The sequence below is a fragment of the Macadamia integrifolia genome, unplaced genomic scaffold (assembly GCF_013358625.1).
Source record: "Macadamia integrifolia cultivar HAES 741 unplaced genomic scaffold, SCU_Mint_v3 scaffold478, whole genome shotgun sequence".
In the NCBI taxonomy this organism is placed as follows: Eukaryota; Viridiplantae; Streptophyta; class Magnoliopsida; order Proteales; family Proteaceae; genus Macadamia; species Macadamia integrifolia.
The window spans coordinates 156,817-173,219 of record NW_024870462.1 but is presented as its reverse complement, the minus strand read 5'-3'; the positions used below and the strand labels follow the sequence as shown (position 1 = coordinate 173,219).

At 42.9% G+C, this 16,403-nt stretch overlaps 1 protein-coding gene across 1 annotated transcript; it reads left to right on the top strand.

Annotated features, from left to right (window-relative positions):
- The first annotated feature begins 7,291 nt into the window (after positions 1–7,291).
- Positions 7,292–15,911, top strand: LOC122068891 (expansin-A4-like). The gene is made up of 4 exons (XM_042632803.1): positions 7,292–7,440; positions 8,005–8,132; positions 14,264–14,350; positions 15,298–15,911. Exons 1-4 carry the CDS (start codon positions 7,292–7,294, stop codon positions 15,909–15,911), a joined length of 978 nt encoding a protein of 325 aa, XP_042488737.1.
- Positions 15,912–16,403: the final 492 nt, after the last annotated feature.

The window sequence follows — 16,403 nt, the reverse complement described above, 5'->3', positions numbered from 1 at the left end:
AGTTCATAAGGGCTTTAGGTGTTGAGCCGTGCTCGGTGTTGTATGCCTTAGTTCATAAGGGCTTTGAGTTACCAAACTAGGGTCTGGTCTTGTGGTGCCGAGCTAGAGATCGATCTTAGATGCTATCGAGCTAGAGCCCGATCTTTGTGCCTTATTGGTTAAGGTCTTTAAGTTGCCAAACTAGGGTCTGATCTTGTGGTGTCGAGCTTTAGCTCGGTCTTAGTTGCTTCCGAGTTGGGGCTCGGTCTTCGTTGCTGCCGAGTTGGAGCTCGGTCTTTGAAGAGTCAGATATTTGAGAGAAGCTTCATAGTATATTAATGTGTGGTATGCACTTGGGAGAAATACATTGCTTCGAAATAGAATCTAATCTGCTCCGTAATAAAAATTGAATAGCTGAGATATGGAAGCTAAGGTGCTGAAAGTATAAAATCTACAAGACTAACACCCAATCTATGGGATTTCAATGCAATCTACTGATAAAACTGTCTACTGGTAAAAATTTTTAAGATTTTCAACATTCCATGCCCTTGGTATAGTTGTACCCCCCTGAGTCTGCAAGTGGTATATACCAGGGTGCACCACTTTAGAGACTATGTAAGGGCCTTCCCAATTCGTGCTGAGCTTGCCTTCACTTCTTGGGTCCGCCGCTGCTGCTTTCCTGAGGACCAAGTCCCCAACTACGAATCCCCATGGTTTGACCCTTCAGTTGTGATACTGCCAGATTTTCTGCTTGTAGGTTTCATTTCGTACAAATGCTTCTTCCCAAACTTCGTCTATGAAGTCGACGTTTGCTTGGAGCCTGGCTTCGTTCTGTGAGGCTTCAAACACTGCTGATCGAAACAAGGCTTGGGTTATCTCCACAGGGGTTAATGTTTCAGTCCCGTATGCCAACCAGAATGGTGTCTCTCCTATGGGGGTCTGAGCTGAAGTGCGATACGCCCAAAGCACACTGAGTAGCTGATCTGCCCAGTTCTTCTTCTCCCAGTCCAACCTTTTCTTTATTCCACCTAGAAGTATATGGTTGGCTTTTTTTTCCTGACCGTTCGATAGCAGGTGTGCTACAGCAGTGTTTCAAAAATCAATATTAAAGTTACTGCAGAAGAGCCTGAATTTTTGATTGTCGAATTGTCGACCATTATCCGTGACCAACACCTTTGGGACACCATAGCTAAATATGACGTCGTCCCTAACGAACTTCTCTATTGCCTGCTCAGTGATTCTAGCTAGGGGACGTGCCTCCACCCATTTAGTGACATAATCAATAGCGAGAATCAAGAATTGAACTCCCCCTTTTCCTTTCTTGAACTGTCATAGAATATCCATTACATTACGAACGGGATCGGGCAGATCACTGAACTAAGTTCTGTAGCGGGGATGTGTGGTATTGGGGCGTGTACCTGACACTTAAAGCACTGCCGGACGAACTTCATTGCATCTCTTTGTATGTTTGGCCAGTAGAACCCTTGGCGTAGCACCTTGTAGGCCAGTGCCCTACCCCCAATGTGTCCCCCATAAATTCCTTTATGGACTTTGCGAAGCGTCTCTTCAGCTCGGTGCGGGGGTAGGCACTTCAGTAGGGGCCAAGATATTGCCCTTTCGTAAAGTAGTCCACCCTGGAGGGTGTATTTGGCTGCTCTCCTTTTGATTGCACTTGCTTCTATTTGATCTCCTGGGAGATGTCCACCACGTAAATAGTCCACGATGGGATCCATCTAGCTCGGCTTGGCTCTTTACGTATTGCTGCACAACAATTCTTGCTCATAGGTAGGTTGATCTAGTATTTCAAAATATATCGAGCTTGCACAGTCAGCGAGTTCGACTGTAGCTAATTTGGAGAGGGCATCTGCCATTGCATTTTCCTGCCGCGGGATCTGTACCATTGTGAACGTGCTAAAACTGGTCACCAGGCGACGTACTTCTTTCAAATACTTAGCCATTCTTTCTTCTTTGGCCTCGTATCGGCCATTGACTTGGTTCACGATTAGTTGGGTGTCACTATGTGCAACCAAGTCGTCTGTCATTACCGCCTTTGCCAGTTTGATTGCCGCAATCAGAGCTTCATACTCTACTTCGTTATTTGTTGCGGGGAATGCAAATCTAAGGGCGTAATGTATCATGAATTCCTCAGGGCTTTTCAGCACAAGTCCTACGCCACTCCTCGCTATGGTGCTGGATCCATCAACAAAGAGCTCCCACTTTCTGTTCAGCTCGACCTCAGGTTCTGCCGCTTCTTCAGTTTGTGTACATTCTACCACTAAGTCAGCCAGCGCTTGGCCCTTGATTGTGCTTCTTGGTCGGAATTCAATGTTGTGCTCACGTAGCTTAACAACCCAACTTACCATACGTCCTGCTATGCTGGGGCTGTGAAGTGACTTTCTCAGCAGTTGATCAGTTAGTACAGCAATGGCGTGTGCTTGGAAGTAGGGCCTCAACTTCCTGGTTGTCATGACCAGCGCCAGTGCAAGCTTCTCAATCTTTCGGTATCTTGTCTCCGCTCCCAGGAGCACATGACTCACATAGTAGATGGGTCTCTAGGTCTTTGCCTCTGCTCTTATGAGGACTGCACTAACGGCTACCGCGAAGGTGTGAGGTAAAGTTGTAGCTCCTCTCCGGGCTCTGGCTGGCTTAGCAGAGGGGGTCGGGTTAGGCAGGCCTTGATTTCATCAAAAGTTGCTTCGCATTCCTCTATCCAAAGATTGTTGTTGTCCTTTTCCTCATTTTAGTAGCTTGAAGAACGGAAGGCACCTATCCCCAGCTTGGGACAAGAACCTGTTATGTGCGGCCAGGCACCCTGTCAGTTTCAGCACTTCGCAAATGTTTCTTGGTGGACGCATCTCATGAATGGCCTCAATTTTTGAGGGGTTTTCCTCTATCCCCCCTTGCGACACTAGAAAACCCAAGAATTTCCCAGAGGTTACTCCAAATGCACACTTGGTTGGATTTAGTCTCATCTGGTTCTGTCGCAAGACATCGAAAGCCTCCTTCAGATCTAGCACATGATCAGTGCCTTTCTTGCTCTTGACCAGCATATCATCAACATAAACTTCCATATTTCGTCCAATCTGGCTTCGAAACATCGTATTCACCATCCTCTGGTAAGTGGCTCCAGCATTCTGTAGGCCAAAAGGCATTGCAGTGTAGTAGTAGTTGCCCTAAGTGGTGAGGAAAGAAGTTTTCTCCTCATCTTCCACCTTCATCTTTATCTGGTTGTAGCCGAAATATGCATCCATGAAGGTCAGCATCTCGTGGCCTGCAGTCGAGTCTATGAGGGAGTTAATCCAGGGTAAAGGGTAGCAGTCTTTGGGACAAGCCTTGTTCAAGTCAGTGTAGTCTATGCATATCCTCCACTTCCCATTAGACTTCGGAATCATGACCACATTGGCTAACCAGGTCGAGTACTTTACTTCCCTCACAAACCCCGCTGCTAGGAGTTTTTCAACCTCCTCATTGATGATGGTGTTCCTCTCAGTCATGAAGTTCCTGCGCTTCTGCTAGCCAGGCTTGAAGTTAGGGTTAACTGTCAAGAATAGTTCAGCTTTCCATGCGAAAATATCAGATTTCTCGCCGAGGAAGTTCAAAATTTCTTCACGGTGTTGGGAGCTCAGCAGCACTCCAAGCTGAATTGTTCTTGACGGTTCGGCCTCAGTGATTGGGACAGTAAGTAGCTGTTCAACTGGCTCGGCTCGAGTTAGGAGGCTTTCATCTCGACAATCAACAATTTCTACCATACATGCTAGGCCCGAGCATGGTTTCTTGATAGATTTTACGAAGTTGGCATAGCATTCCCGAGATTCCTTCTGGCTGGACTTGCATTCCCCGATTCCATTGCTGGTTGAGAATTTGACCTTCATGTGCTTAGTGGACACAATCGCCCCATGACCATTGAGACTAGGTCGGCCAAGGATTACATTATAAGGTAAGGCAATCTTGGTGACCATAAAAGAGACTATAGTTGTGGCTGTTTGAGCTCCTTGTCCGATGGTTATAGGCAAGTCAACAACTCCCTCTAGCTCTGCTGGCATGCCTGAAAATCCGTACAAGGCTCCTGGGGCTGGTTTTAAGGCCCCAGTGCCAAGCCCCAGTTTTATGAAGGCTTCGTATGACATAACGTCAACGGAGGCTCTTGTGTCCACTAGGACCCTGTGGAAGGGGTGATTGGCCACCACTAATTGAATCCTGATAGCGTTGTTGTGAGGCCAGTTTAATTCTTCCAGATCTTTGTCAGAGAACGTAATGGGTGGATCCGTTTTGAGGACTTTGACAGGTTGTTCTGTGATGCATACAAACCGCGCGTGTGCTTTGGCTTTTCTGACTGGTTCTACCGTGGGTCCGGCCATGATTGTTAGGATGGCTAGACCCACGGGTTGGTTGTCGTAAGTGTCAGCTCGGTCTATGGCTGGGTCCTTGGAGGACTCGGCCCTATCTTGGCTCGGGCCAGTTCCCACCATATTTCTACTTCAAATACTAGTTAAGGTGTCCAGCCTTGATGAGCTCATCAATTTCCCTTTTCAGAGACTTGCAGTCTTCAGTGTTATGTCCATGGTCTCGGTGGTATCGACAATACCGATTGGGGTCCCTCTCCTTTGGTTTAGCTATCATTGGCCTGGGCCAACAAAAGTACTTCTGATTTTGGATCTCTAAGAGTAGGTTTGTTGGGGAACGATCAAGTTCATATCGCTCAAGTTCAGTTGTGTCAAGAGGTCGATCTATTCTATTTTTCTTCAGCTCGCAAGAGTCGTCCCTAGGTCTCAGAGTCCTTTTTCTTCTCCTTCTCCGCCTGATCACCCCTGTCAGCTATTCCTCGGGCGGTTAGAACTTCCTCCATGTTGGTGTATTGATTGCACTGTCTCAACAGTTCGGGCATCGTTTATGGTAAGTCGAGGGCCACAACTAAACCAGATCAGAGTGTATTATCTCATTGCACAATGTGCTATATGCCACTCCTTCCGATAGGTTTTTTACCTCCAGTGTCGCCTTGGTGAATCGGGCAAGGAACTCCCTTATAGTCTCCCTCACTCCCTGCCTCATGTTCATCACATTTTGCGTAGTCTGCTTCTACTTTATACTTGCTTGGAAACGTGTGAGGAACGCTCTCGTCAGCTCTTCATAGTTGTGGATGGATTATGGCCGTAAGTTCGACATCCACACCAGCGCAGCTCCTTTTAATGAGGCCACGAAAGCTTGATAGAGAATGGCGTCTGACCTACCATGAATCGTCATGGCCGAGCTATAGTATAGCAGATGATCATAGGGATCTGTGGTGCCATTATATCCATTGAAGACAGGTATCATGAAATTTGAGGGTAGCTCGACATCTATCAGTTCGTCAGATAGTGCATTATGGGTCGGAGTTACAGTTATGTCGGCCGGGTGCCCTTACCTCTGCATTCATTCTATTCTCTTAGTGAGTCGCTGGATGCGGCTCTTTAAGTCATCTCTTCTCTCCTCGGCTCGACGATCCAGGGATCGGCATGCCCCTTTGCCTCTTCTGGGGCTTCTTCCTCGACCTTGGTGACCACCAAGATGATCCTGACCTTGCCGTGGTATGCCTCTAGTCGGCCTGATGGGCAAGCCCTGACCCGTGTGGGGTCAGTCTTACCGAGCTGGCCTCTGGTAGTTTTCGCATTCTTCTCTATGCGGGCGCGCCCCTCTACTGAGTCTTTAAGGTGACAGTTGGCATCTTCCTACCCGAGGTGGGGATCTATGAGTATCATGTGTCTCTGGGCTCCAGTGATGCACGGAATGACGGGCTCTCCCGTTCTAGGTAGGGACGGGACCTTGCCTGCGCCCCTCAGTAAGAGAGCGGGGTGGTACCGAATGAACGGTGTGTGAAGTTTTGGCCGACCCCCTTCTTGTTGTTGATTGAGGGGTGACACTATTGTCAGGAGATTCGTCGTTGAGATGTCTGCTCGGAACAAGCCTAGGCGGCTGAGCTGAACTAGTGCGTGGTACTGGAAGTGCCTAACCAAACTGACATATGAAGTCCTGCACCAATGCGTTTGTAGCTAATACCTGTAACTGCAAACTCTGCATCTGCTCTTCCATATTTGGGTGAGTTACCCGGGATGATAGGACATGGCGAGATAGCTGAGGGTTTTGCTCGTGCTAATCCCCCTCTCCCTGGGCAACTTGCGCATCAGTTCTGGTTTGCTTGGATCCACGTGGAGGGGTCTCTGCTGGGACATTTTTCTACTCTGCCATTGGTAGTGAATGGGGACGTCCAAGTGGTACTTCGCGAGTGGATCTTGCTCGTGTTGTCATTGAAGAAACGACCTTCTCACTCCTTAATTGCATTAGTCCAAGGTGACTTTTTGTAACAATTTTCCACAGATGGTGCCAATCTGATGCGACAAAAATTGACCATATGATCTTCCTTGCAGTTCCTGGTACTCCAGCTGACCTACACAGAAGAGATGATAGGGGAGAGCCGGGCTAACCCGACAGGGGACTCTCCGATGCCTAAGTCAAATCTTTCCACAACAGATGCTCAAGGGAGCTTTTCCAGTAAGAGAAGTGAGTGATCACTTCTCCCTGATGGAGGCTTACCTTGGTATTTATAGGCTGCTGATGGAATACAGTATCTGATGATCCTGGAAGGTTTGGGTTAACCGGTGTTAACTCGGTCACCGCTCCGATTCAGTGTGAACGGGGTGTGACACTAAGTCTTGGGGGTATATTCTAGGGGAATATTCTCCTCCTATCTCGGAAAGGCCAATCGTGAGAGGGATAGACATCTATGGTGACGTGTAGTGGATAGAGTCCTGTCCTTCTGAATAGGGATTAAGTCTCTTAAATGTAAGGGTGGACGAAAGCACGTCCCTAGAAACCTTGTTGTTGACGTCGGGCCGAGGTAGCAGTACGGCCTGATGGAGGCCGAGGTGGCAGTATGGCCTGATGGAGGCCAAAGAGGCAGCACAACCTAATGGATGCCGAGGAGGCAACACGGCCTGATGGAGGCCGAGGTGGCCGCACGGCCTGATGGAGGCTGAGGAGGCAGCACGGCCTGATGGAGGTCGAGGTAGCAGCACGGCCTGATGGAGGCCGAGGTGGTAGCATGGCCTGATGGAGGGCCGAGGTAGTGGGTCAGTCCTGGTCAGGTTTGCATACACACTTTAGCCGTGCTGAGGAAGGGGACATATTTTGCCTCATCACCACCATTTGAGGAACCTCATAACATGGACCCATCCACTCATCCTTTGGAACCCATTTCAGCTCCTCCACTTGTCTTAGTTCTTTATTCTGATACTTCACCAATTACATTACCGATTTACCAGTTACTGTTGAAACAGTAATGGCTTGTCCTCATCGCACAACAACTAGATCACGGACTGGTACCTTACCTCCTCCTCCAGAAAGATTGAACTTAGTGGCAACCAAAAATCTTCTTCCCGACTGTGTTGAGCCAACTTGCTACTCTCAAGCAGTTAAGCTGGCACCATGGTGAACAGCTTTGCAAGAGGAATTTAATGCCCTTCTTCACAATAGGACTTGGTCCTTGTTACCACCCACTTCCTCTCAAAAAATAGTCGGCTGCAAGTGGGTGATTTGGGTAAAAAGACGATCTGATGGAACTGTTGAGCGCTACAAGGCATGATTAGTGGCCAAGGGCTACCATCAACAACCCAACTTCGATTTCAGTGACACCTTTAGTCCAGTGATCAAATCTACTAAAATACAAGTTATTCTTTTTCTTTCTATTACAAATGGTTTTCCATTGTGACAACTTGACATTCAAAATACATTTCTTCATGGAACGCTCAATGAAACAGTTTATATGTCTTAACCGCCAGGGTTCATCTAGTCGTCTAAATCGGATCATGTATGTGTTGTTCATAAATCCTTGTATAGTCTTTTGGAAACCTCACAGGTGTGGCACACACGGTTGAGTACTTTCCTTCTGAGTTATGGTTTATCTTTCTACGAGAACTGATACTCCATTGTTTATGTACCCCAAGGCCTCAGTTGTTCTTTATTTTCTAATCTACGTGGATGATTTGATCACAGGGAACTCCATAAATGCTATGCAGCTCTTATAAAGGCTCTATCTTCAACATTTGCACTAAAAGACTTGGGCCCCTTGAGTTTCTTTCCTGGAATTGATATGTCCAACATATCTGATGGCCTCTTTCTTAGTTAAAGAAAGTATACATCTGATCTTATTCAGACCTCCAACACGATTGGTGCTCAACCTATTTCCAAACCAATCTCTCCGGGTTCTCCCCTCACTACCTACCTGATGGTGCTGAGTATCGACGGGTCATGGCGGCTCTTCAATATCCCATGGTAACGGGGCCTGATATCAGTTTTGATGTAAGCAAGGTATCCTAATTCATGGATCGCCCCGCTAATACTCATTGGTTTGCTGTCAAAAGGATATTACGATACTCAAGCACTTTCTTGGTGATGGCTTGTTATTTCGCTTGAAATCTGCTAATACACTTACTGCCTATTCAGATGTCAATTGGGCTAGGTTAGGGGTGTCAACTAGCCCGACATGTTTAAGGTCCGACTTGGACTAGCCCGACACATTTATAAGCCAAGTGGTACACGGTGCAGCCACTTAGCCCAATGGGCGCCCGACTAGCCCGACACATGTATGAGCCCGAGCTGAACCGACTCTTTTAAGCCCAACCTAGCCCAATCCCTTTAATACTATTTGAAATTCCCATTTTACCACCAATAAAATTAGAGTAAAGGAAAATTCCAAGTGGATTTGCTTCAATTTTAAAGATGAACAAGAAATTGATTGATAAACAAGCGTCCTTAAAAATACATAATTGAGTTTAAAAATGAATTTTATGTAATTGTGGTGGTGAATTAATGTTAGGTTTGCACAGTGTACTTGAGGTCAAACTGTGCTTTCAATGGAATATGCTTGTCAACTTGAGTACTTCGACTATTGCATACAAGTTAAGAAGGCTCGTTAAGAACCCGTTTAATGTCCATTAAAGAATAAACAAGTCCGTAGCCCGATTAAGGCCCAGTTAAGGCCCGTTTATGGTAGCCTGATTATAGCCCAAGACCAATCAGCCGATTATAAACCGTACCATGTCCTCCCTAACTAAGCTTATTTAGCTAAACAGACACTCACGGTGCAGCCCTAGAACTTGGTCAAGCCCGGGTAAGCCCGACCGAGACCGGCCCATCCTGATCAAATGACACCCCCAGGCGAGGTGTCTTGATGACCGGTGATCTACCACATGCTATGGGGCATTTGTTGGGTCACATATGATCTGTTGGTCTTCCCGCAAGAAGTGGACTATGTTGTGTTCGTCCACCAAAGCTGCGTATCGAGCAGTGGCAACTAAACTTATTTGGGTCTGTTCTTTACTTCAAGAGCCAGGGGTCTATCTTGCTCAATCTCCTCTAATCTGGTGTGATAACATTGGGGCCATGTATCTCTCGGCCAATCCCGTCTTTCACTCTCGAACAAAACACATTGAGATCGATTTTCATTTCGTTAGAAAAATAGTTGCGCATCGTCAATTGGCTGTTCGATATGTTTGCATCACCAATCAGGTGGTTGATATCCTCAACAAAAGGTATGTCACGTTTGCACTTCCAAACTCTACAAGGCAAGCTCATGGTGGGTTCTCCCCCGATTCGCTTGAGGGGGGCTGATAGGGATGTGCCACCTCAGCATAACTGCCTTATAACAAACCTGTCAGTTTGAGTCTTGATTTAGTTATTGGCTTCTTGCCTATCATGTGTATATATATATATATATATGTGTGTGTGTGTGTGTAATTCAATTGTGTGTAATTCAATAGTTACTTTATCAATGAAATACATTCACTTCATGTAGTGCTGCCTTCTTGTAAGAGAAATCTGGTCAATTAAAATGGGAAATGATATGCTTAATATGTCTCATACTCCATTATTCTAATATCTCTTGTTATATGATTCGGTCCATCCTCTACATTACCATTTTACTTTTCCTCTCCCTTGGTATTGCTTAGGCTTCAATTGGGTATAAGTGAAGTGAATAAAATTTTCAATACTGGTAAATGAAAAGTAAAGTGAAAGGAAAAGAAAATATAGAAAAACTTATTGATCGAGAATCCTCTTTGCCAGCAGCATTGAAAGAGTTCAATCCAAGCTTCAATGATGGAAGGACTTTGCTTCATCTGCTGCTGGGAACGAGATTTTAATCGAAGTTTTGATTACCTATATCTCATTTTATGTCATGTCTATGTTCTTAATTTTATGTTTAACGAAAAATCTTGGGGGTCTTGGGGTTTTGGGTTTGAGAAGTTTCAATCTGTCTTTTAACCTGACAAAGATGAGCTAGACAAGATCAGGTTTATGTACAAGATTCTTTTCATATACTCTTGGTCCTGGATTTTAGAATCCACTGAATGAATGTCTCTGCATTTAATTACTTCCAAATGTCATGACCAAAGACATGCAAAAATAATCTTGTAGGTGAACATGATCCAGCCTCAACAAAGATGGCCTATTTTACAGAATGACTCTGCTATTCGGGTTCAGATCCTTAAGTACTTCCCTAGACTCTTTTTGGATGCTTTCCTGTAAATCTAATTGCTTCTGGCCATGGCTTGGAGGAATCTAGTTAAAGGTCAAGACTCCAGACATTCTGTCTCTTGGAATTCAGTGGAAAATTAGTAATATCATTTCGGATGCTTCGTTACCATCCCTCCCCGGTAGCTCCATATTTAGGCCTAAGGAAAATCTTAACCCCTCAAGGTTTTGGAATTGGAGCCTTATTAATTGACTGGTATTTGGAAGCCATTTTTCCACGTACCAAACTCACATGGGGACCTCTTCTTACTCAAAAGACCCTTCTCTGGGGTTTTTTTTTTTTTTTTTTTTTTTAGGTTAACCAAGGTGTCCAGGACAGCTTACGTGTACTTCAACTAATCCTCGGGGAGACTAGCACAGCAACCCACCGCCATGATCTCCACTTAAATCACAAATGCACAGATGAGGAATCGGACCTGAGATCGTGCGCCTAATCCACACAATCTCTAGTTCGCCTTAACCATCTGGGCAACCCACAGGTGGATATAGAATAAATAAAAAAAAACACACACACACACTTACACAATGCATACAATAAGGTTCGATCCCACGTCCTCCTCCCCTAGGTGCCAGCTCCACAAGCCGAAGCTACCACCACTAGGCTATCCTAGTGTTCGTAGGGGTCTTAAGTTAAGTTGCTTCGTAAAATTAAGTTGTTCATTTGAAGATGTTGTAGAAATGCAACCCTAAAAGCAATAAAGAAGGTAATAGAAAAATAATAACAAATAATGCACACAGGTTTACGAGGTTCGGTGAAATTGTCTATGTCCTCAGTGAGATGAGATTCTACTTCACTATCGATGGAGAATAGGGTTACAATGCTCATCCTCACACATTTCAGACTTGCTTACAGAGAAAGTAACTCTCGCTACAAATACATAGCAAAAAACACTATCACCGAAAATTAAAAAACTACCCTCAAATAAAAAATTTGAGTGGGGCGTTGCGGTCCCTACACCCCCACTATGCAGGGGGCCTCTACCCCCTTGCAACCCCCATGGCTAGCTTATCGACAAACAGGATGGCCGTTCTGTCAAGGAGGGTTGCACAAGTACTTCTTGAATTAAATTGCGATGGAATACAAGACATCGTACATCAACAGAGTTGCACAAATTTCTTAACCATAAATTGTCTCCTTCAACATAGGAATCTGGTTTTCCATCCCTTTGCCATATCTGTCGTGGAGAGGATGTCAGAAAGGGCAATGGGGAGAAAAAGAAGGTTATGATAATAGGGGCTGAGTGCAATCTACGGTGGGGGAAAGAAGTGTTCAACGTTATCTATCCACATGTACAATTTTCAATTAATCCAAAAAGTACAAAAAAGGAAAAATAGCGTAAAAAATAGTTAACATGTCCAAGCTAGGAGCTAAACAAACAGACCAAAATTAGAATCAGGGCCTAAAATAAATAGATCAACGTTTAGTTCGATAGTAATTCCTATTACTAACCTAGATAGGGTGATCAGGTTCGTTTCCAAAGTGAAAATGGTCGTTCATAGAAATTAACAACTAGTTAAAACTTATAAATGTAAACCCTCCACGCAGTCTTAACAGTTCGCACTGATTCGCACCACTGCGATAGCATCATGTTTCCACCAACTTTAACCACACGCCACCACTCACACTCAAGTTCAAGAGAGCTTTTAAGGCTGTGTTTGGCAGCCAAGAGAAGAAAAGAAATGAAACGAAAAAATAATCCAGAATAGAAAAGAAATGAAATAGTAAGAAACTAGAAAAAGTATACTATTTGGGTATCATTAGAAGAGAATAAAAGAAAAGTTTCTGTATTTTCTCATGTTTTCTTTTTTTTTTTTTTTTTTTTAGCAGAAAAAAACTTCACCATTCCCAAAGATGAATTTTGAAATTCAAAAAAAAAGTCTTCTCTTTGTTCAGGACATGCTAAGCACAAAGAAAATTTCTTGAACTAAGAAAAACACTACAATTTTTGTACTTACTACTTTTCTTTTCTATTTTTCTCTTGGCTACCAAACACAGCCTTTTGGAGAAGAGAAGAGAATGGTAGAATGAATGCTGGCAGGAATTTGATAATGTGTCATTAATTGGTTGACAACTTACTATTATAGACGCGCAATCAATATTGAAATCCAATCATGACTCGGCCTTCTACTATGGGCCAATCACAATCTTAATGATCAAATCATATTTAATCATAATTAAGATTTTTTTTTTCTTTGTGATCTATATCTTGGATTCACAATATCATAAATATTTTTTTGTGAAAGGCATGATTTTTCAATATCTTGGATTCACAATCATAAATGAATTCTCCAACCATAAAGGGGTAGATTTCATTGAGATCCCACCTAGCATGCCACGTGTCAATCAATTATCTTATTCTTAATATAATATTTATCATTAAGTACACGACCAAGTTCGTGTAAACAACGACTCCCAATTTAAGTAGCTCATTATGCATCAATTCCCCACAGCGTAATACCAGATTATAGACTATAGGGCATTTGTATACTATTATAACCCCTGTAGTGTACATAGAAAATATTTTTTTAGAGATTTTGTAATTCCAATTAGACTCGTAAAAACATTTCCAAGACTGATAAATAATAATAATAATTCAAACAATTTATCAAAATGCCATTTTATATGGATTATCTCTAATCAATTACAAACACTATCTCTATTCGATATTCTCCTAATTAGGATATGACCAAACACTATGAATCAAATATATCTATAAATAGTCAAGGAGACATCAACTGCTAGTGTGCAAAAATTCGCAATGTATAACCACATTAAGAATGACCTCTCAAGTCAAGGAACCGGCTATACACTACTAACGAGATTCTGATTCAATTGAACTGACAATAACACATGTGAAATTCGCGTATGATCCGGGTTAATATACACATTGAATGTACACTCGCACTTGTGCCCTGAAATCTCCAATACTAGGTACACAGTCCGACAATCATATGAAGAGAATGTACAATCCTGTTCCTATTCATAAACAGATTTAGGTTAAAATTAACCTAAGACTACCAGGACCCATTAATTATTGAATTATACAAATTAATTATATATTCCAAAGAAATATGAATTTGATTGGCACATTTCAAACGTAGGATAGACCAAACCTATATATATGGTTGAAATTTTCCTTATCATCTACTATATATGTGACTTAAGATCGACAATCGCCTTTTTTTTTTTTTTTTTTGGGGGGGGGGGGAGGCGGGGGGGGGGGGGAAGAGGGGTTGGGATGTTTAACCCCATTCTGCCAAGTTTTGTGAAACCAGTTGTGCCACCTTTCTGGCAAAAATAAATTCATTAAGCTAAAGTCTGCATGAGGTTGTTAAAAGATTTAAAATCTCCCTAATATTTGGTGTATGAAATCTCTTACTTGGGACTCAATACCTGAAGGTCTGTTACTCGTCTTTCCTTTATTTCCCTCTCGCTTCCCTCAATATATCGTCATTTTAAGTTATTTTGGATCTTATTGATTTCTTTCCCAAAACTCACACATAAATGATGATATGGACCTAATAACAATACACTCTGTTTTTTATAATAATAAATAAATGCACTTTTAACCAATTACCGCATCCTAAGTATTATAAATACATATCATATCATAAGCATGAAGGTTAAGGTAAAGAGAGAGAGAAGGAGGCAGAGGAAGGATGGGCAGGTGTTGGCCTAGGTTGTGGGGTATAGCAATGGCTTTCTTGATTATTAGTGTAGGTTTGAATGCATTTGTGACCAAAAGTGATGGGTGGGAAAATGCACATGCAACATTCTACGGTGATATGAGTGGTGGAGAAACCATGCGTAAGTCTTGAGTTTGAGACTTGGAGCTCCTTTCTATCTTTTAGAATGATTAATTATTTATGTGTTTTGTATATTTATGAAGAATTAAGGATGCATACAGTTACCCTCCTAGACCTTGCAGTGCAGGAGCCTTGTGCATTGGGTTGTTCTTTCTTTAATATATTTATGTGTTTTGCATTTCTGCCAATCTTACAATGACCTGTTTAGTACTTTAGTGTACCAACATATCATTCCAATAATAAAATTTTGGGAAAACATTTTTCAAAGGAAGTGGGTTTATCTGCTTGTGTGCAAAGGCTAAAAGAATCGCACGAGGAAGCATCTATAGAAACATCATTTTCCATTTCATGGGAGTGGACTGGTTATTTTGCCTCCCTAAGTTTGGGAACAAGGACACACCCCTCTCCCCCCCCCCCCACCCCCACAAAAAAAAAAAAAAAAAAAAAAAATCATTTTCCCTAAAAAATTTGGAGAGGCTTTCCTAAAATGTAGCATGGCTCCTATTTCAATCAGCATGAGGGCCAATGGGACTATACAAAAGCATCAATAGGGGTAGGATTTTCGTTTTTCTTGAGGTGGTGGATCCGTCATTACACCCACCCTTTGTCTAGGCATAGGGCCACGTAACTTTTCCTACTTCTTTTTCCATAAAATTTTATTTTTATGTTTTCTAGAATTTTGTTGCAGCCCTTCTCTATTTTTATTTTCATTGAAAAAAAAAAAAACAAAAAACAAAAACAAAACAAAACCTACCTGGTGGTGTGCCCAGCTGTCATTTTGTAATTTTGCACTCAATTCTGTTTTATGGAATTTCTGTAATTTTATTAGAAAATTTGACTCCAACTTTGATTCACTTTTCCTATTTCGGGATAAAATTTTAGCTTTAATATGGATATGGGATCTTGCACACACAAAGAGAACTCATTATTGATTGTTTTTGGCAACAGAAGGAGCTTGTGGATACGGCAATCTGATACAGCAAGGATATGGCTTAGAGACAACAGCTCTAAGCACAACACTCTTCAATGACGGCCTCACTTGTGGCGCTTGTTATGAAATCAAATGTGACAAGGCCACATCACAATGGTGCCTTGATGGCACAGTCCATGTAACAGCCACCAACTTCTGCCCACCAAATTACGACAAGCCTGATGGGAACTGGTGCAACCCTCCATTGAAGCACTTTGATCTCTCCCAGCCTATGTTCATCAAGATCGCTCAGTATAAGGCTGGCATTGTTCCGGTTCTTTACCGGCGCGTCCCGTGCGTCAGGACCGGAGGCTTAAAGTTCGAGATAAAGGGAAATCCTTACTGGGTATTGGTGTTCTTGTACAATGTTGCCGGTGCCGGAGACATTAAAAATGTGAAGATTAAGGGTTCGAACACAGATTGGATACAAATGTCACGAAATTGGGGCCAAGACTGGCAAACTAATACACAATTGTTAGGACAAAGCTTGTCATTCCAAGTGACTACTAGTGATGGTAAAACGGTGCAATCTGATAATGTTGCACCAAGTGGTTGGAATTTTGGACAAACCTTTGAAGGGAAGCAGTTCTAAAAATAAATGAGGGATTTTCTACATGATTGTGAAAAGTTGTATTGAGTTCTTTTCATAATATTTTTAGCTTACAAAGTAAGTTTCAGTGATGAATAAATTGAAATTGTATCCAGTATCTTGAAACCTTAAAACTTTGTTAGACTTGGCAGGCCACTTAATCTTGATGAGAGGAAATTACATTCTCCTCCCGTGGACTATGGCTTAATATCAAGTTCCTTCATGTATTTTCATAAATATCAATCCTCAATTAAAAAACACACATACACATTCACACAATGCGTACGATAGGGTTCAACCCCACAACCTCGTCCTCTAGGTGTCGGCTACACAAGCCAAAGCTACCGCATTAAATAATGACCTCATCATTCAAACATGTAACTTCCACCTCAGTCTCAAACTCCTCGTACCCACCGCATCAGCGTTGCCACGCTGCTCCTGCAGCTTCTTCGTTTGCCTGATTCCATGTTATTCTAAATGTGTTTCACTGCAAGT